This window comes from Canis lupus, chromosome 16 (genome assembly GCF_003254725.2).
Source record: "Canis lupus dingo isolate Sandy chromosome 16, ASM325472v2, whole genome shotgun sequence".
NCBI lineage: Eukaryota > Metazoa > Chordata > Mammalia > Carnivora > Canidae > Canis > Canis lupus.
In genome coordinates, this window is record NC_064258.1 from 47,000,643 (window position 1) to 47,022,872 (window position 22,230).

A 22,230-nucleotide genomic window follows, 5' to 3' on the forward strand; every position below is an offset into this window, starting at 1 on the left:
GCGGCATGGTGGGGCGGGGGCGGGGAGACGCGTGCGCCGGCCTATGAGGGAGCGGCATGGTGGGGCGGGGGCGGGGAGACGCGTACGCCGGCCTATGGCCTAGGGGCGGCGGGGGCGGGGAGACGCGTGCGCCGGCCTATGAGGGAGCGAGCTGGGGGGGTGGGGCAAGAGAGAGCGGGGCTAGCGGGACGTGTCCCGCAGAGGGGAGCGCGAGGGGGCGGGGCCGGGGCGGGGCCGGGGCGGGGCCGGGGCGGGGCTAGCGGGGGCAGGGCAGCCGCGAGCACACCTTTAAGCGCCGCAGGCTGGGCGTTTGGAAGGCGACCCGGTGCGGAGAGGAGGCGGCTCCTGGCTGCTCCCCGGAGTCTGTGCGGTGAGTGCAACCACCACGTCTTCCCGCCGCAGCCTGTGCGCCCGGCGCCGGCTTCCTCCATCCTCCCGAGCCCCGCGCCCGCCCCGCGCCCGCCCCGGCGACCCGCCTGGGCTTGCAGCTGCTCCCGGGCGGCGGATCCTTTGTTCCGGCGCCTCCGCGGCTGCGAGAAGGTGCACGGAAGGCCGCTGGGCGGGAGACCCGAGCGGGGGTCGGGGAGGCCGGGGGACGGAGATCCGGCTGGAGGACGCGGAGCCGGCGGCCTGGAGGCCCGAGAGGCCGGGCCGGGAGCACCGGGGCCGGGCGGCGGCGAGCCTGGGAGGGGGTGGCGAGCGGCGCGGGAAGCCCGTCTGGTCTCGGGCCTCGATTTTCCTGCCTTGGCTGTGCGACTCGGTTTTCCGGGGAACTAGCCTCCAGCATTGAATTCCATTTACTTTTCAGACCCGAAGGCTTGCATAAGGCCGCGCCGCCCTTTCCCGGGCTCGCATCCGCTGCCGAAGTCCCCTGGAGAGTGCCGTTCTCACCCTGGTCCCGCCGGGCTTCGCCGGGCACAGGCTGCCTCCTTCCCTGTCCTCCGTAAGTGGCGTCCAAGCCGAGAACCGCAGCCACCTCTCCCCGTTGGCCATCAAGCCTCCTTCTGAACCCCCTAAAATAGGCACTAGATCTGTCCACGTCTGTCCATTTTTGAGAACCCCCCTCCCCCCCAGGCTCTCACCTGGCCACAGCAGCCTCCTTGGCTTTTCCAGACCCTTTCCCCCACTCCATCCCATTCTTCGCAGCACAGGCCGAGTGAGCTTTATAAAATAGAATTCTAGAAGGCTGTTCCTTTGCCCACTGAACAAATCCAGTCCCTTAACAAGGCTAACAAAGCCAAGCATAGGTTGTGTCTCCTTGATCCCCTCCCCTGCCTTATCTTTTGTGATACTACCATTTCAGTTACTGACCAGCCAGGCTGATCTTAGAACCTGTTCTCTGCCTGGAACACTGCATATTCCCTCTCTCCCATCATTACACATCACATCTGCTTGAGGAACTCCTACTTAGGTTTCTGTTCTCATTAAGTACCTCAAGGTTAGGTCTTCCTACTGTGAGTTCCTTTAGCATCCTGCATTTCTTAAACGGCAGCTGGCCCATGCTTTGCAGTTGTTTTGTTTACTGTTTTCCTTACTACTTTGTAAGCAGATTCCAGGAGGGACCATGTTTATCTTGTTATCTTGTTGTTCCTAATTGTTTTCCCCCTTTACAGAGGGGCCTGGCCCAAGTTAATGCCCATACTACAGTATTGTGCTTTTTTAATAATTATGCCCAGTCTAGAAAAAATAAGCCTATTTTAGGTTTACTTAGTAAATTATAATTAAAAGATGTGAATCAGAAGGGAATAGTAGAAGTGAAATAGGGAGTCGCTATACCAACGTGAGTATGAATATTCGCAAGATAATCACAGGCACTAAGCAAGGTGGTTAGACCAGCCTGTATCAAAATGTACTCAGCCGCCGCTTTGAATGTGTTGAAGTTACATGTTCTCCAGGAATGAAGTCTAAAGCTTAAATCATCCCTATCACAATGTGATGTTTGAGCTTTGGTTTTGCTTTGCTCTTTTGCAGAAGAAGGCTTTGAAAGTTAGAACGTGTTTTAATAAATGAACAGGCTATTGGAGTGTGGCAGTAAAACCCCTTCTCAGTAAAAAAGAAATGAAACATTGTATTCAATTAAATCAGATTTGTGTTTGCTCTCCTTTAAAAAAAAAAAAGGCCTTACTTCCTGCCATTTTAAGAGACTGACATGTTATCTGATATAGGCAATTACAAGTTTCTCTGCTGTTTTGCTTTCAAACCCAATTTAACACAATCTCCTGCTTCATCCCCCTTCAGTGCTAAAAAACAGTCTTTTTTTTTTCCACGTATGGCTTTAAAAGAATTTTGGTGCCTACTGTTTAGATCTTTAAACTCTGCCTTAAATGTGAAGCACTGGTGTTTGGGCCCAGAACGAGAGATGGGAATTCTTAGACTGTTAGATAATGTTTTGTACACATTTAACAAATGTCCTGGAGGGGGACAGACACTTTGTTGTCAGGCCACTCTAGGCCAAGTCCCAAGGGCAAAACTTACTACTAGCCCATTCATAAATTAGGCATAAATTATATAGACACCTCACAGGGTTGTGGTGAGTATAAAATGAGAGGTCTGTTGACTGTGCTTTGTAACTATGTAATGTTATTCCTCTGCCTATTTTGTTCTTCCCTGCAAATAGTTCATAGAGCTTCTGAATTAGGGTAGAGTAAGATAAAATTCTCTGGTCCCTACCCAGCACTGTGTGGTATCTGCCTTAGGGAGCCACTTCCAGATAGCAGAGAGTACAGGTGTGAGCCCCCCATGAGGACACCTACCCTCAGGTTTACTGCAGTACTCTGCACACAGTTCAGTAAATGATTACAGCCCAAATGACAAATGTATAAAAATAACTGGCTCTTGACTTTTTACAGTTCCAAACCTCTGGGAGGCAGGATTTCTTTAACCAAGTGGTTGTAAACCAGAATCTGCTTTTACAGAGCAGTGGTTCGGGGCGGGGGGGAGGCCTTGTAGGTTATCTATCATTTTTATAACAGGCAAATATAGAATGAAGGTCCTTCATATATATATGAAATACAAAATACAGCTTTGAATAGTGGGGAACATTTTTAGCCTGTCTCCTCCTAGTCCTGGGGCCCTTCCAGAGGAAAGGAAAGAATGGCTTGGTCTGTTTGTAGGACACAACTGAACATAGTTTAGTTTACTCTGTATTTACCTTTACTTGCCACTCAGTGTGTTTTTACCTTAATCACAAAATAAATATTAAAAGATTGACTACCAGGTCCAACGGCAATATCCAATTTGGTGATTCTTTTAATTCCCCAGAGGCATTCAGAGACCAGACAGGAAACCATTTCAAAAAAAACCTTTAGTACATTATAACTGAAATCTTTTCTTATCCAAACTAATGTGAAAAGTATATTCTTTCTGTTTCACTTACTAAATTTGGATATGTGACTGCTTTTGTGACTTTATCTTCTCTAATAAGTCATAAACATAATCCTGATGTTTATCAAGCTCTTGGGCAAAAGTGTAAGTCTTCCCAGAAGTCTTAATGGAAAGGCTTCGCCTTTACTTTACAAACATATAGAAAATATCTTAATAACATGAAACCAGATATTTTACTTTTAGAAGTAGATCACCCAGTGGCATCAAAAACACTAGAACTGTCATTCCTATTTTATTAGAGTAAGTGCACTTTGTACTACTATTTCAGCGTCTTTGCTTCACTCAGTTTCCATCATGTTATTATGTCCTTTGCATTTTCATTAGACCTTCTAGGTTGTGGGGTTTTAGTTCCCTCCTTGAAACTACAGATAAGCTTACCCCTCCTATAGGGTAGTAAGTCATATAGAAGAGTGAGAGTCTGTGCTCTCAAGGCAGAGAGATCCTGGTTTGAATCCTGGCTCTGCCACATGAGTTACTTACCTGCTCTGAGCCTCAATTAGCTGAACTGCAAAATGGGGATCATTATGTCTCAGACCATCGCTGGAAGGACAAGCCAGAAATACATAAGTAAATAATAAATGCATACATAAATAAGTAAAAGTACCTTTTGTTCTGAGTCTAGCCCAAATGAGCCAGCATTAAGAAGAACTGTTGTTACAGGACACTTGTACACAACACTCCAATCACATAGGGCATTGTGATTCTTAGCCGCCTTTTCTTTGGCTGTCTGTTTTGGTAAATCTTAAGTCATGATTTTTGTTTGTTTTAGATAGATTCACGGAGATGATTCATAAGTGAGCTGTATTCGTTCTGATGTCTCATTTGGAGATTTCAAACCCTTTTGAAACCAGGCTTTATCCTTTAGTTCAGTTTCCTTGTAGGACAGCAGCCTACTAGGGAGGCTCCTTCCCAAAAGCAGCCTGCTGCTGGGTGACAGATTAGCTGAGTAGGAATTTAGCAAACTGTTTATACTAATTTAATATCTTATTTTGAAATCTCTACCATAGGCACGCTTTCAAACTGTTTGTTTTTAATAACAGGGTTTTGTGGGCTTTTTAACTTTTAACACTTTAGAACTTCATATAGAAATTTCAATTTTAGAAATGAATTTTTATTCATTCTGCCTTCATTGCCTGCCTTCATTGTAGATCATTTATTCTGCTTTACTGCATTATTGCTATATACAATGGTCCCTTTAGTTGGCTAACCAGAATATAAATAGGAAAAGCAACTTTTCACTTGTTTAGGAAAACACAGCACGAAATGTTTAAATTTCTACTGACAACCTTTTTTTTTTTTTCTTTTTAAGCTTCTGAAGATTTGTCTGTAGCAGCTTTAGTGGCAATGTTAAAGGGGTCTAGAAACTAGAGAAGTGAGTCTAAGACCCAATTCAAATTTGCCATCTAATGCCAATTGGTCTATTAAGAATTCTCCAGGATCTAATATGTTTAGAATTCCATCCTGAATTGATGGAATTATATACATCAGTACAGTCAGAAACAATTAGTGTTAAGTTCATTGCTCTGTGAAGATAGATTTTTAAATCCTTTTGGTATGTTTTCCCATTTATGTTTTGTATCATTTAGAGCGTTAAATGTTTCCCTTAAGGGATGATTTTTTTTAATCCTTCTAAGATGAGATCACCATCCCCAGAATGATTTGTATTCAGCCCAGCATTAGCTAATGGAGGTGAGGTAATGCTAAGTGTGACACTTGAGTCATTTCTGCAAGAACCAAAGTGCTTCTCCCAAGAGTGTTTGGTGTTTTCACATGGAAAAAGCAGATGGTGACAGGAGAGAGCAAATGAGCACATGTCTGATGCAATGAGGATTTTATTTACCATTCTGTAAGTTTGTGATAGTATATGAAGATCAGTTAATACTGTTGCAATATATGTGGTTCAGATACCGATAATGAAAGCGATGAAACACGTAGTATGTGTTCCTGAGAAATCCTTATCAAATAGTATGACGCTGTTTTAAATCCCATTCTAAAGAACTCCTGTTTTTGCCTTTTAGCCACCAACTACCTTACTGAAGTAAAATTGTCCATCTCATGCCTAATATCAGATCTACTAAATTATAATTACTTGTATTAAGCCTGATGTATATGAAACTTTTTTTAACTTTTAAAAATGATTTGGTTAAAGTTCAATAAATGTATGAAAAGGAAGTGACGACTTTAAAGTCATCTCTTATTTTGATGAACTCTTAACATTGATATGAGCCAAAAACCAAATATTTAAAACTCTGGAAAGCAGATGACTATTTAAATTTAAACTCTCTATAAGGATAAAACAGTTTCATCCAATAGCATTATTGTTGGCAAGAGATAAAAGGGTTAGAAGTTAGTATTTCAGTCTAAGAATCACTGCACTGTTGGCAAAAGAAGTGGTTTGACAGGAGATCTTAAAGGCCTCAATTATATGTGGGAACCTATCAGCATTTAGGGGGTCCTGAACACCTACTGTGTATCCGACATTTGGCAAACCCATTCATAGGATCAATGTGAGGCAAACCCTAGAGCCAGAAAGGACACTGGCAGGAGCTTCAGGTTCAGCTTTAGAAATTTCTATTTTTATTAGGTCTTCTTTCTCACTCTGTTTTCATTCCAAATTTACTACAGGCTGGCCATGAAGTCTTGAGACATAGATAATATTATTTTCTTATGGATTGTATATAATAACAATAAATCAATTGTTATGTGTTTGCCTCTAGGCATGTTTTCAGAATTGTTAGCCACTCTGTAATACTTCTCTCAATTCATTAACCACACTTGTTTTTCAGCCATGGATGGATGATTATTTTGCATTATAATCTGCTCAGTTAGAATTGGCATGTCTAGGGCATTTGGTCTCTATATTTATGGTTTAAGAATGTTTGAGCTTTCTTGTACCTAATATGTTTGTCTTCTGTATGAAAGAGAAAGAAAAAGAGGGAGACTAGAATATGGTACAAAACAGTCAAGGAAAGATTGCTACTTTTTAGTGGTAGCATTTCCCTATTTTTGTCACTCTTGAAACAGGGCTGAGAGTTGAGATTGGCCAACACAATTCTGGTTGATGCAATCTACCATTGTTGATAGATATTATTTTATAAGATAATCTTTGTTGCTATTTTCTAAATTTAAAAACAGTACAGATGTCAGAGAAAATATAGGAAAATATTAAGGAGTAAATAAGTTGCCAGTAATCCCATCACCCAGAGAGAGCCACTGTTAAAAATAGGTTGATATGTAAAGATTCTGGATAATTACTTTGGGACTTTTTCTTGTGTTTAATTTAGATTATATTATTTTTATACAACTTTATAACCTATTTTTACTTAGTCTTCTAATAGAAGCATTTTCTATATAGTTGATAAGTTCTTTAAAAAAGTTTTATACCTGTATTAATCAGTATATGGATCTACCACAATTTAACTATTCTCAATTCTCAATATTCTTGCCTTTCCCCTTGTCTCCTCTCTCCCAACCTCTGGGGTGGTTTTTTAAGGCCGTGTAATTTTTACCAGATCAACCTTGTAAGCTTTTATTGAGGGATAGGAGGACATACCAAAATGTTCTCAAGAATTAATACCAATTTATGTCCCTTCCAGTAGTGTATGAGAATGCCTATCTCCCACACCTCTGCTGGCATTGTGCATGATTGGTCTTTGGGATTACTTGGTTACAATACGTGGGTAAATACATGTAAAAGTATGTCTAAGACTTTTGGGGATTCTTGTCTCATAGTTTATCTTTTAAATATAGAGAAAATAGGAGCAGTCTTAGAAGAAGTACCTCATCCTCCTTCCATCCCATTCACCATCCTTCACGTTTTGCCCCAATAGTTTGTCCTCCTTCTCGTTATGGGAGATGAACCCTCATTTGTTCTTAACTGAGACTAACGCCTCTCCGTATGTGAGCTAGATTCGCAAACCTCTCATCCCTTCAACTTTCTCTCCTCTTGCCTTGTTAATTTCTCACTTTCTGCAGATCATTCCCATCAGCTTGAAAGCAAGCCTTCTATGGCCCATCTTTAAAACCAAACAGAGCAAGATATCTCTAACTCCTCATTTCTCTCCAGCTCCTATCCCATTTCTCCTTTTCCCTTCACTACAAAACTGCTTACTTACTTGTGTAACTTTATTCATTTTTGTTCTCCCATTTTCTTCCCAACCCACTGCAGCAACATTGATCCTTTTATTTTTTTTTATATATTTAAAGATTTTATTTCTTTATTCATGAGAGACACAGAGAGAAAGAGGCAGAGACACAGGCAGAGGGAGAAGCAGGCTCCATGCAGGGAGCCTGACGTGGGACTCGATCCCGGGTCTCCAGGATCAGGCCCTGGGCTGAAGGCGGCCCTAAACTGCTGAGCCACCTGGGCTGCCCAACATTGATCCTTTTAAACTATAATATTTGCAAAGTCTAAAATCTGACTGTTGTGTAAATGTAAAATAAATATGCATCACATAATTAATAAGAGAACCAGTAAGGTATTAAGACCAGGTTAAAGAAGAATTTGAAGAGCAAACATAGATGGTTGGGTATAATGACATGAATTTGCTAGTAGAAGCAGAATGGTTAATCTCCTACAGGGCAATAAAATGTAATTTGGAAGGGTCATCTTTTCTGCAGGTTGGAAATCAGTTGTATCATTAAAAGACAAAATTAATTTTTGTTGCTATACACAAGAATCACTAGCATGTCTATCCATTTTCTGTGACATAGTTTTCTGCAGAGTTGTAAAATAACCTAGTCATTATAAGGTCAGGAAAGGGGTTAGTATCCAAAATCTACAAAGATCTTATCAAACTCAACTTCCAAAGAAGACATTCAGATGGCTAACAGACACATGAAAAGATGCTTAACATTAGTCATCAGGGAAATACAAATCAAAACCAAATGAGATATGACCTGACACCTGTAGAATGACTAAAATTACAACACAGTATACAACAGGTGTTGGCAAGGATGTAGAGAAAGGGGAACCCTTTTATGCTGTTGGTGGGAATGCAAACTGGTGCAGCCACTCTAGAAAACAGTATGGAATTCCTCAAAAAGTTGAAAATAGAGCTACCCTCTGACCCAGCAATTGCACTACTAGGTATTTACGCAAAGGATACAAAAATACTGATTCCAGTGGGGCACCTGCATCCTGATGGGTTTTTTTTTTTTTTGCATCCTGATATTTATAGCAGTATTATCAACAATAGCCAAACTATGGAAAGAGCTCAAATGTCCATCAACTGATGAATGAACAAATAAGATATGGTATATATACAATGGAATGTCACTCAGCCATCAAAAAGAAGTCTCGCTATTTCCAACAGCGATGGATGGAGCTAGAGCATATTATGCTAAGTGAAATTAGTCAGATAGGCAAATACCATATGATTTCACTCTTTTGGGAAATTTAAAAAACAAAACATGAAGGGAGGAAACAAAAGGAGAAAAGGAGGCAAATCATAAGAAACTCTTAACTATAGAGAACAGAAGGATTGCTGGTGGGCAGGTGGATGTGGGATGGGGCTAAATGAGTGATGGGTGTTAAGGAGGGCATTTGTGATGAGCAGTGGGTGTTGTAAGTGATTGGTCACTAAATTCTACTCCCAAAACCAATATTACACTATATGTTAACTAACTAGAATTTAAATAAAAGCTTAAAAAATAAGACACTCTATAAAATCAGCTAATCCTCAAGATTCCTCTAGACCAAGCCCAGCACCACACTTAAATGATATACAATTATTTCTTTTGCCCATTTCCAGCTTTTGAACGATTTTTCCTGATAATCCCCACTATACTCATGCCCATCTTGCCAAAGCCAGTGGTCTGTCCTCAACAGACTTGACCTTTTTTAGCAATATTTAAAGCATGGAACATTACTTGAAAGACTTCTATATGCTTTGGTATACCATATTCATCTGATCCTCCCCTGCCCACCAGTGGCTCCCCCTGTCTCAGTCACCTCTCTTAGTCCTTATGCTGGACCTGTAAAAACCAGAGTGCCCCATGTATCTCCAGTGCTGATCTCTCCCTGAGTTTCAGACTCTTAATTACCTATATCCAGTGTTCAACTCTAATCTCAGCCACCATCATCTCTTTCTAGGACTATTCTATAAGGCTTTGTGTTGGCCTGTGTGCTTCTTTTCCTGTCTTCTACAGTTGATTCTCCACTTGGCATCCAGGGTGATCTTTTTAAAGCATGCCGCCCCCTCTGCTTAAGACACACCAGTGGTGTCTCCTTGCAACCAGAAAAAAACCAAAGCTGCTCTTGGCTCCTGAGAGCCCTATGTGATCTCACCTTTGCTTCTTCATCTCTCTTTTTGCCTTCCCTTCATTTACCATGCACTAGTCAAAGTGGTCTTCTTTCTGTACCATGAATACACCAAATTTTTTCAGGGACTTAGTACTTGTTGGTTCTTCCCGGCAAGGATAGCCTCTGTGTCGTTTAGATCTCAATGTAAATGGCACCTACAAGATGGTTTCCCCAACCACCTTATCTGGAGTAGCTCATATTCCCAGTCTCTCCATTACTTTACCTTATTTTCTTTTCTTCATAGTCCCAGTTAGTGTCAGAAATCTTATTACCAATCTATAATTATTCTTCCTTTCTAGGGTGAAAGTTTCTTAAAGGTAAGAGCTTTGTCTTGTCTTCCACTCTGCCCTAGTGCCTACAATGGCATCAGGCAAAAAGCATGTGTTCACTAAATATTTGCTTACTGACTAAAAGATGGTTCATCTCAGTAGTGTTCACCATCCTCCCTTGGTTTTCTAGGAAGCCTATAGGAAACAAGATGGTAGAAAAACAGAGTCTTTGTTAGAAAACAAAACGAAGTCTGGCTTGAGAGAAAGTAAAACACTGCTCTCCTCTATGGTTGAGATGAAATGTTGATGCTTCCTTTCCTCCATATTATTGTCTCCATCTTTCTCCACCATAGGTTCACGCAATATTTAGGGAGAAGGCAGGAAGGAACTTAGCTTTTGGAGAACAAAAGAGGTTTCCTTTGCTTTTAGGAGGCCTTGAAAACAGTGGGCTTTGGTAGGGATTTTTGGTTTGGGAAGAAGAAAGTAAGTTCTCGAGATGGGTGGTGGTGATGGTCATGTACTAACGTAACTATAGTTAATGTCACTGAATTGTACACTTAACAGTAGTTAAAATGGTAGATTTATGTACGTTTTATCACAATTTTTTCAGTGTAAAGTGGGACAGAAGGCTAGGACTTGTGCGGTCTTGTGTGGCTTTTGTGGTTGGGTGAGTCCTGTTGATGGGCTTGGGTATTCTGTTAAGAATTTTGATCCTAGCATATAAGTTAGGTTAAAGTTGTATTTGGATTCGAATTTCTGAGCTAGCCAAGGCTTCTGGAGGCTAAAGAAAGTCAAGAATTTTTGGTCTTGTTTTTCTCTCTCTATTTAGGGAGGCAGAGTGCCATGGGAAGTACCTTTACTTCTGGAAGGCCAGAGAAGACATGGGAGAACAACGGAACACAAGTAGTAAGGAGCTGGCTGCTGCAGAGGCAACAGGACAGAGTGGGAAGGAGAGGGCCTGAGTCACTTAGCTCTGTGACTGTGGACAAAGTCACTTAATCACCAGAAGTAGGGTTTCCTGACTTTCAGGAGTCTTGGAAATGTGCGAGCCGTAGAAGCGCACAATGAGTGGTGGCTGCTTGGATTGTAAGGACTTGCTCACTGCGTAAGGCCCCCTGGAACCATCTGATGGAAGCACGAAAACGAAACTGGAGTTCCTGCTTCCAGTTTTCCCTGGCCATTCTACACCCCCACACGAGAAGTTGGGATTCTCAAGCCTAGTTTCAGAATAAAGGTTATGTGGAGGCTTTGGAACTCCCTGGAGCTGTAGCTCTTGGGAATCAAAAGCGTCGTAGAACAGCCTACGTGAGGTAGACCGTTGTGCTAGGGAGTTCCTCGGTTCTGTTTTAACTGTGTTGAGTTGGAAGGCTGAATTTCTGTCAATGAATGACCTGATCTGTCGCAGTGGAAACAAGTTGCAATCTGTATCTTGATCTGGTGGGAGCACGTAAATGTCAAAAATTGATCAAGCAGCACGCTTCATACCTGTACACTATAGATGAACTGCAGAGCTCACTTAAAAAAGAGAGAGAGAGGAAGAAGTGGACCCTATCACACATACTTTTAGAAAGGATTATTGTTCTCAGGTTTGACTTACAGAAACCTTTACCAATAGAGGTGAAGCTGGGGGAGGAGTGGTAATGCTAATGTGAGGATGTCCATATAAATAATCGTTAGAGTAATTAATATAATGCAGGGGTCTTAAGATGATGGATTGATTAACTTCTGTCTTTTCTCTATATTCCAGTTAGAAGTATCCATGGAGAACACTGAAAACTCAGTGGATGCAAAATCCTTTAAAAATGCAGAAACGTGAGTATTTCTAATGCTGTCCTTTATAATCAGAGAAAGAGGTGTTATGTAATGCAGCAAACATTGAGGAGCGGGGAAGCAGAAAGGGCTTTCAAGCCAGAGAGAACCAGCTGACTTCCTACCTCAACAGCCACGTGGCTTTGCACACGTTAACTTATCCTCCCTGAATTTGTCTTCAATGTCAAACTTTCACTAAACTGCGCGGAGGATGGAGGGAAACATGAGGTACAGTGCCTGACCCACAGTCAGAATCGCCGACCTGGAAACAGAAGGATGCCACAGGAGAGGAAGAACTCGCAAGTCTGGATGCTTCTGTGCCTTCCTAAATCCATCTGCAGGATGGGAGCTTTTGTGTTTGGAGATTTTGGACTTTCTGTTTCTTTTTTATGACTAAAATGAAGTGCCAATTCTGAGTCTTAGGGAAGAATTGCCTGGTTTTCCGATGAGCTTCTACCCTCTGTTTTCTCTCTTCCTCTTTGCAGTATTTTGCTTTTTAATGCTTCCCATAACCAGATGATGGAGAAAGGATAAAGATAAAATGCAGATACCCTTAATGTAATTCATGTCACTATCTACTTGGGATCTCTGAAAGTTTCTTCTGAGACCCAGGATTATTATTTTGGACAAAAATAAGTAATTATTTAGTGATCTTCATACTAAACAAGATAATTATAGAATGAGGAACAGGTTACCAATAAAGATTTGGCTGTGTCTGTTTAGCTAAGGAGATTTACTAGAAACTAAACTTTTGAAAAACAATCTCATTTTAGAGGGTTTAGGTGTTTTTTTTTTTTTAAACCTTTTTAAGTGATGTGTGCATTTTCCTACCTTTTCATATCACAGAGTATAATCTAATAGCAAATTACATGGGAGCCCAAAACAGATTTAAGTCTGTTTTTATCTTATGATAAGTTACCCTCATGTCCCTTGACTTTTTGAGTCTCTGCTCTGCATCAGTGTGCACCTTCCCCATGTGGCTATCCTGTTGCTGGTAGAGAAGCCCTAAAGAGGCAATAGGAGGTGTTAGGGAATTACAGTTCTGGGATCCCTAATTTATATAATCTTCAGTAAGTCACTTGGCTTTCTGAGTGCTAATTTTCTTAACTGTAAAATGTGGGGATCTTCACCTTTAGCTAAATACAGTTGTTTCTGACCTTGACTGCTTTAATTTACCATTTTATCTCCTTCCAACAGTGTTTGTAGAATTGTATATAATGTGAAATACTTTCAGGTTAAATGCTTGAGGATGTAGACTTTAGATACTGATGTTTAGCTGTTTCTAGACCTGGTTTTCCTGTTCCTTGGGCTAGATCAGAGGTCAGGTTTGCTGTCTACTTTGGTCAAGTTTTATTGGAACATAGCCACACACATTTATTTACATGTTGTCCTGGGCTACTTTCACTAACAGAATGGAGTAGCTGCCTTCAACAGAGATTGTATGACCTACAAGCCTCGACTACCTAATGTTTGGCTGTTTTGTTTTTTTTTTTGTTTTGTTTTTAAGATTTTTATTTATTTATTTATTCATAAGAGACACAGAGAGAGAGAGAGAGAGGCAGAGACACAGGCAGAGGGAGAAGCAGGCTCCATGCAGGGAGCCTGACATGGGACTCGATCCTGGGCCTCCAGGATCATGCCCTGGGCCAAAGTTGGCGCTAAACCGCTGACCCACCCAGGCTGCCCTGTTTGGCTGTTTTGAAAAAAGTTTTTTTGACCTTGGTCTAGATAACAGAGGTTTTTAGATAAGCGACCTTCAGATGAGTATTTCCAATTATTTACAGCAGTGATTCTATGTATTAACTATTAATTTGTTCAGCTCATAGTGTTTAAGGGACAGTTTAGGAATTGTGATAAATACTGTGCTTTGGGTCATATTTCCATTTTGTCATATTTCCATTTTCCCATCATTTCAGGGTAATTGTTAAGATTTTGAAAGATAAATATCTCACAAAGTTACAAGAAATTTAAAAATTTAAAACTATGAAATATATTTGAAATTTTATAAAAATTTAGAGGAATACCCTAAAATGTGGAGATTAAAAGCGTGAACTCTGAAGTCTCACAGGTATGCTAGGCCTTAGCTCTGACACAGCATCTGCATAAGCATCAGCATGTTCCTGAGCCCCACTGCGGTCATTTCCCCATCTGTGAAATGGTTTATCATGAAATTTAAATCAGGAAAGGCCTGTAGCACACAGCCTGACATGCATTCAACAGATATGAACTGTTCTTATGTGTTGTAAAAGTTGTATTAATGTGAACAGTAGCATTGGTCATTTCTACCTTTGTAACCTGTTGTTTGATTTCCAAACAGAAAGATCTTACATGGAAGTAAATCAATGGACTCGGGAATGTCCTTCGACAACAGTTATAAAATGGATTATCCAGAAATGGGTTTATGTATAATAATTAATAATAAGAACTTTCATAAAAGTACTGGTATGTATCCTAACATGATTTTTAGTCCTCTTCAAGTATTGTACCTTTTGTATTTGGTATAATATAAAAAAATAGAACTGGTGTTTTTGGTTAGAAAACGGTAATGCAGAACAGCCATGATATAAAGATAGAGCAGGACTCCACACACCCTACATCACGAACTCTTGACCTGCCCATCATCAGAATTTCTCCCTCTTCCAAAAGCTAGCCTCCCATCTGTATGTTGGCTCTCCTGTCCCAACTTCTGTGTAACCCTTGCTTGTTTATCCTCCTGCTTCCTCTTTCATTCTAATAGAAGGATCACAACAAATAATGACTAGTATTTTTCTTTCAAGAACTGTGCAAGGTACCTCGTAGGTATTATCTCATTTAATTTTAACAACAACTCTGAAAAGGTTAAAGTTCTGGCAGAGAGTCACACAGATCATTTAGTAGCAGAGTTGGGACTTGGCCTTGGTGTGCCTGACCACCCTCCACCCCCACCTCCCAGTCCCCACTCGGAGCTCTGAAGTCACCTCCTGCACTACTTCACTTTGTTGTATCTTCATTTGCTCTATTGACGTCTTCCTTTCTCCCCACAAAAATGACAGAACCCCATCTTAAAGAGATCTTTCTTTTACCCTGCTCCCTCTCAAGCTTTGATCTGATTTTTGTCTCCTCTAAATTTTGAAAACTTGTACTTTAAGCTTGCCGTCATCACTTCTTTCCACATGTACTGAAACTGCTCTCTTATGTTCACCAGATCTCCTTCTCAGTCTATACTGGGTGTGACTCAAATCTAGAATACGATTCAGACTTTTTTTTTTTTTTTTTAGCGAATATAAACAATAAAATCCCTTACAGTCCCCAAAAGTTAATTAATATCTTGATGTATTACTTGATTTCTTTCTAGTTTCTTTCAAAGCTTAATGTCATTCCTAATATGCAAGCAGTACTATATCCTGCTTGTTCTATGTAATGTAATATAACCATTTTTCGTGTCTCTCTCTAATTTTGAGATCTTTTAGTGATTATGTAATATTCTATTTGCTTAATTTGCATAATTTACCATATGGTAAATTTGGGCTGTATCTCCATTTCTTATTTTTATATTGATGCTATGTTAATTGTTCGAATTGGCATATTAATCACTTTACACTTAACTTTTAATTAAAGAAGTTAGAAGCAGTAGGTCCAATTTAGGTGGCCATCTACCTGGCTGGTGGTGAAAATGGCCAGAAGAACCCAGATTGTACTGGAAATATAAGCAGAACTTGGTATTAGATTAGTTATGAGGAAACAGCAATTGGAAAAATGGATGTCTAAATCTGAATGGGAGCATTTGTATTGCTTTTGGCTCTAAGTTGAGATGCTACCTTCAACCATCAGATACTCTACATCACATTGCTAGTTACAATGCCCACTTCCTATAGACTTTTACATTGTTGAACCTATTGTTTAACAACCATAACAACAAATTACCTAAGCCAGGAGTCTGGCTTTAGCATTAGAGTGAGCTCGTCTTCTGTTTTGAAAGGTGAAGGTCAGGTCCTCACAGTGATCTCCTGGCAGTCTTGTATTTTCTGTTCTACTATTAAATGGCTCACAATCCAGGACTGGAATTCACTCACCTTGTCACATAGCTGCCTAGTATCCTCAGCCTCTCCAGAGTCAAAACTTTGATAGGCTTTTTAAAATTGTATTAAAATTACATATCATCATAATAAAAGATTCAGAAAAGACAGATTAGCAAAAGAAAAAAAACTTAAAACCACTCATAGTCACACTACTCAGAGATGCTCTATCAACAATATTTTGAAGGCATTGGCATTGAGTCTTTTATTCTATTCATACATTTAAATAATTGACTCAGTTCTAAGGTGTGTACTCCTTAACTGTTTAGCATTTTAAAATTTGAGTGCATTGTACAATCTGTACACTTAATGAGAAAGCTACTATAGAGGCTACTAAGTGCAAGACCCCAGAGTACAGGCCTAATGCTAGCTTTATTACTTTCAGCAAGTTCCTGAATTTCACTGTACTCCTTGTCCCATATCTGTACAAAGGTAACTGGTCACACTCACTGTCTCCTTGGTGTTTGGAAGGGTTGACGGAAATTACTCATAGCAGGATGTCTGGTAAACAGTATTGATGTGGCAGTGGTTTGTGGGTTTTTTTCCTGAGAAAAAAAATATTGTTAAAGTAGTAATGGATCTTTAAATTGTTGGGAACTTAAAAATAAAAAAAAATTCAGCTCCCATGAGTGTGTGAGATGTGTGTAGTGTTATATATATCATTTTTCTTAAGCAAAAGCATCCTCTTGTATTACAAGTTTTGTTTAATAAGTGACCTTTTCCCATGGCAGAATTTTGTCTACAGAAATTTTTATTTTTAAAATTTATTTATTTATTTGAGAGTGAGCAGGGGGAGGGGCAGAAGGAGAGGGAGAGAGAGGATCCGAAGCAGACTCTGAGCCAAGTGTAGAGCTCAATGTGGGGCTCGATCACATGACCCCAAGATCATGACTCAAGCCAAAACCAAGAGTCGGACGCTCAACTGACTGAGCTACCCAAGCACCCCTTGTCTACAGAAATTTTGATGGTAATACAGTATTCCATCATAATCTATTATGAATCATAATTTATTTAACCAGATTTCTCTCATTAAGCATTTCAACTGTGTTTTTCACTATCTAAGCAGCCATGAAAGATATCCTTTTTTTTGAAAGATATCCTTATGATTGTAACACTGATATAGCTTATATTATGAAATGTCTTTTTTTTTATATTATGAAATGGCTTATAATCTAAGAAACTAAAGAGACTTTGTGTTACCACGATCAGAATCATTAAATTTTCTTATCAGTTGAAAAGAATAATTTATTGTGGATTGTGTGACTCGCTGAATAGTTTATTTCAGAGCAGTTACTCTCTTTTTTTTAGTGCAATTATAAGTAATCCTTTCTGTTTTCAAGGAATGGCACCTCGGTCTGGTACAGATGTAGATGCAGCAAACCTCAGGGAAACATTCACAAACTTGAAATATGAAGTCAGAAATAAAAATGATCTCACATGCGAAGAAATTTTGGAATTAATGAACAGTGGTAAGAAATAATTAAAAGAGTGACCTACCTTCATTGTCTAATTTTATATTACAGTGTAGCTGTAATTATAAAGAACTGTGGTACCATACTCTACATAATTCTACATTTTATATACGTAAAATAAAAGTTATTCGTGTCACCTCCCTAAAGTGATTTTTTTTTTAATTTTATTTATTTATTCATGAGAGACAGACAGAGAGAGAGAGAGAGGCACAGACACAGGGAGAAGCAGGCTCCATTCCATGCAGGTAGCCCAACGTGGGACACGATCCCAGGTCTCCAGGACCACACCCAGGACCGAAGGTGGCGCTGAGCCACCCGGGCTGCCCTTTTTTTTTTTTTTTTTTTTTTTTTTTAATTTCCTAAAGTGATTTTGAGGTATATTGACCGCCCCAACTTGGGTTGCAGTGATGTCTCAGTTCTGTCCTCAAGTTTCTTCACCTTACTCCTGTACAGTTTAATTGGAGATTGATTGGTAAATGAAGCTGTGTTGGTTTTGTTTGTTTATTTTCCTTACTTGTAAACATTTTTCCAGTCTCTAAAGAAGATCATAGCAAAAGGAGCAGTTTTGTTTGCGTGCTTCTAAGCCATGGGGATGAAGGAATAATTTTTGGAACAAATGGACCTGTTGACCTGAGAAAAGTAACAGGTTTCTTCCGAGGAGATTACTGTAGAAGTCTGACTGGAAAACCCAAACTTTTCATTATTCAGGTAATCTATGACTAAACAATAGAATTAATTACTGAGAATTAATTGGGGATTAATTTGCTCATTTGTGGATTAACCAATGGATTTATTTTTTCCACTGAAGCTACTGAACTACTGTGACCTTTTTTATTCATTTAAACTATCACTCATTAGATATAGAATAAATGTTCATGCTAGACTTGGATCAAAAAGACTCTTCATAGTTAACCTCCATTTTTACACAGCCTTGATATTTTTTAAGTAAGCTCCGTGCCCAGTGTGGAGCCCAGCATGGGGTTTGAACTCATGACCCTGAGATCAAGGCCTAAGCTGAGATCAAGAGTCAGACGCTTATCCCACTGAGCTACCCACATACCCCTAAACACTTATCTTTTAACCTCTAGGCCTGCCGAGGTACAGAACTAGACTGTGGTATTGAGACTGACAGTGGAATTGAGGATGACATGGCCTGTCAGAAAATACCAGTCGAAGCGGACTTCTTGTATGCTTACTCTACAGCCCCTGGTAAGACAGTTACAAATAATGAACATTACATGGAGATTTTAAACACAAAACCAGTGTTCCAAAGGCTATCACGATTTTGATATTCATGAACAGCTAACTGATCCGTATTTCGTTACCTTAGCTACAGAGAAGCATCAGGAAGTTGTCTTTAGCAACTGTCTGGCTGTAAAATGTGCATTTATAAGAAAGCTTACTTCCACTGTGTCATTCAGGAACTTAATGCCAGATAGGAGACTATATTGTTAATATAGAATAATGTATTGTAATTTTGTAACGTGGTGTACAATATGTGCCTTCTTGTCATGTCTGGTATTTGGCAGAGCTTGTCCACTTCTTAGAATAGGAGATTAGTACATTTTCCAGGAATCCTTTGGAAGATAGGAAATAATAATAAAAATAAACCTGAATAGCATGTAGGAGGGCAAAGTGTCATGAGGGAAAAGAACCAGGTCATTCTATGTTTTTATGTCCTCAGATCAATAAATATTGATTGCTCTTGCAATTTATTTATTATATAGCTGACTCAGGGTTTCACAAAGTTTGCAAATAGAGGACAAATAAATGTGAGGTTAAACAATGTTACATTTTAAAATATGCTCAATAGGATTTCTTTTGAACCTCAAGACATTTTTCCAGGTAAAGTACTTCTAAATTAGAAGCAATAAATCTGATAGTTAATCTGAAAATTAGTACAATAAATACATTGCTTTCCCCTTTTTGGAGTTTTTGAATACTCTTTGATGTCTCTATCATATTTTTCAGATGCCTTGTAGACAAATTTAGGACACCCAAATGTGTGTGCATATGTAAGCGATATATTTCTTGAATAAACCATGATCTGACTACAACACCATGCTACTTAACAGTGGTGCTTCTTATCCGTTGGCCTCTGATCTTTTGCATGTTTCCCTTCCTCCCTGTGAGAAGGGAAACCGAAAAAGAGAGCTCACCATCCTTCAGCAGGGAAGGTAGTCCACAACTTTTTTCCTTGCCTAAAGCAGAGGTGTATGCACAGCACACTTTCCCCTCGTCCAGCATCGTCTCCCCTGAAATGAGAGGTGGTGGTTATTTTCTTTTTATGGCTAGTAATGCTGGTGGACGTTTGTTTGTTTTTACCTTAATGATTGTGTATTAAAATCAGATACTCTATTAAATCTATTAAAATCAGATACTCATGCTATGTTGGCTATATTTTGCCTTGTAGGTTACTATTCCTGGCGAAATTCAAAGGATGGATCCTGGTTCATCCAGTCACTTTGTGCGATGCTGAAACTATATGCTCACAAGCTTGAGTTTATGCACATTCTTACTCGGGTTAACCGAAAGGTCGCAACAGAATTTGAGTCCTTTTCTCTTGACTCTGCTTTTCATGGAAAGAAACAGATTCCATGTATTGTGTCTATGCTCACAAAAGAACTGTATCTTTATCACTGAAGATGGATGGGTTGGTTTGGTTTGGTTTGGTTCATATGCCAAGTGAGGAAATGGTTTAACTGATCCTATATTTTCCTCTCATTTAAATCTAATTGAATACTTGAAGTGCTACTTCAGAATATGCTCCTTTCATAGCAATAGAACTATGAGGCTACCTCACACTCAGAACCAGGTAGCTAAAATTAAATTTAATTAGGAATAAATAGAAATGGGTAATGGTATAATCATTGTGAGAGGAAATGTTTCTAAATTAACTGCCCTGATAATTAGCAAGTTTTAGTGATGGTGTTATGAATTTTTAAGTAATTATGGAAAAAAGTTAAGCATTGTAGTTATGAATTTCAGTGATCTTGATCTGTTCTTATTTGAAAGTATGCACCCTGGTTTTTGTCGAATTATAGACACGGCTCCATGGGCATGATCAAAATCTAAAAGACCTACCTTGATTTTTAGAATCAGGATAGGGATATAAGTCACTGTATTTTTAGATCATTTGTCTGAGTGCATGGTTTTGTGGTGTTTGGCTGAAGCATGTCTTTGTTGCAAAAAGTCATGTTTAATATTGAAAAAGAAACTAATTTGCCAGAAAGGAAGTGTGAACAAATCCCCATAGACTCTTACAATGCTAAATGCAACATTAAAGGAGGGAGGCAGAGTTAGAATCACAAGGTGCTGAAATGTAGCTCATCCACCAACATCCATCTCCTGTAGTTTGTGGCTGGGCCAATCTGTTGAGCTTCACATACCAGCAAAATACATGAAGAGCTATTGTATAAGAACCTCAAACTGCTGATCACCTGATAGCAGCGTGAATTGAAGAAATTCTGCAGGAACATACTGAAATACAACTTACATAATAAACACTGAAATGCCATGGAGAAGCAATAGATCAATCAACCAGGCACTCTAATTAGAAGATGGTTTGAGCGTGAGCAGAGACACTGTGGGCACAGCCTGTGTGATGAGGGCAGGGCCCTGGACCAGCTTTGGAAAAAGCACCGCTAGCTTTCTTTTTTTTTTTTTTTTTTTGTATGGACTGGTGTGTGTGGAGGATGTCCCCCAGGTCAGGAACCTCTAAGAAAGCAAACCAAATCAGAAACTTCTGAGATGGACGGTCTCCGAAGACGCTGAGAGTCACAACAGCAACCACAGCACATTTGTATTGTAGTACAATTTTTAAGCATGATAAGTTATTTTCTGTTGAAGTTTACAATCAAAGGTACAGGAAATGGTACTGTTATAATGATGTACTGTTCACTGAAATGAAAGGCCCATGGCACACAGGTCCTTGGAAATTGCTGGTGTCCCTGCTTCTTTGGCACACCAGGAAGCAGCAGCACGGCCCCAATGGGCAGGCCCTGAGTCCGTGCTCCATCCCAGTGCCTCTCTGGTTTTGCAGTCTGACATTTCATATAAGCTCTCTTTTTCTCAAAGGAAACTCACATTTATAAATGACCACTCTTTGTCTCACCTGTGGAACTTTTTCTAAGTAAACGAAGCATGTAATGGTATCTTAAGACGTGCTCCTGTGTGACAATTTTGTAAACTTTTGTTATGAATTTTTATTTCAAAATGCAAGTTTTAACTTACAAATTACTGGTGTGTTCAAGTTTTTGTTGTTCTGGTTTCTGATATTCTGCTACTAACTCGAGTTACAAAACATTTTTAACCAAGAGCTACAGCTTGATTTGGAAGGGCCAAAGAGGATGCAGCAGGATCCTGTGATCAAATACTTTGAGATTGTGGCAAGTTACTGAATAGGATAGAGCTCTCTTCTTCCTAGGCCCTGTGCTGGGCCCCCATTCAGATGACCGTAATGCTGGCAAGGATACCAGATCTGCATAGATCACGGTCCCTGCATAGGACCATGTTTTTGTTTGTTCCCTTGCTTTGCGGAATGGTAACAGAGTATAAAGGATATTGCTGAGATAAAACATTATCCACCACATAAATTTTAAATAGGGCTAATAGAGGGGGATAAAGAACTCAGGGGAAATGTATGTCAAACCACTAATGTCACTGGCGGCCACCTCTGGGGAGTATTCCCTTATTTCATGTACTTAGAGAAGTAATATAACAAAGTGCAAACGTGCAGTTTTAAATTCCTTCCAGTGTTTTTATAATGAACATAGAACACTTTTTAAGTCAGAAAGCTAAATTAAATGATCTGAACTGGGAATAGGAGATTCTTGTTTCCAAGGAATAGAGGATGGCAGGAATAACTTTAAGACTCTTTGAAGCTACAGTTCTATAATGGGCTGAGAAAACCAGCCCATTCTAATCTCCTTACTATA

General features: G+C 39.7%; 1 protein-coding gene across 4 annotated transcripts; it reads left to right on the plus strand.

The window, feature by feature from the left end:
• The first annotated feature begins 217 nt into the window (after nt 1-217).
• CASP3 (caspase 3) lies at nt 218-21,529 on the plus strand. 4 transcript variants are annotated; one of them, XM_049095195.1, is made up of 9 exons: nt 255-370; nt 809-943; nt 10,787-10,863; nt 11,705-11,769; nt 14,084-14,208; nt 17,162-17,290; nt 17,826-18,001; nt 18,382-18,502; nt 19,707-21,529. In XM_049095195.1, the coding sequence occupies exons 3-9, from the start codon at nt 10,801-10,803 to the stop codon at nt 19,934-19,936; spliced, it is 909 nt and encodes a 302-aa protein (XP_048951152.1). In that variant the 5' UTR covers nt 255-370; nt 809-943; nt 10,787-10,800; the 3' UTR covers nt 19,937-21,529. The 4 variants fall into 4 exon arrangements, with proteins under 4 accessions (XP_025327612.1, XP_025327614.1, XP_048951152.1 ...); XM_025471827.3 differs by lacking the exon at nt 809-943 and having other exon boundaries at nt 218-370; XM_025471828.3 differs by lacking the exon at nt 10,787-10,863.
• The last annotated feature ends 701 nt before the right edge of the window (nt 21,530-22,230 follow it).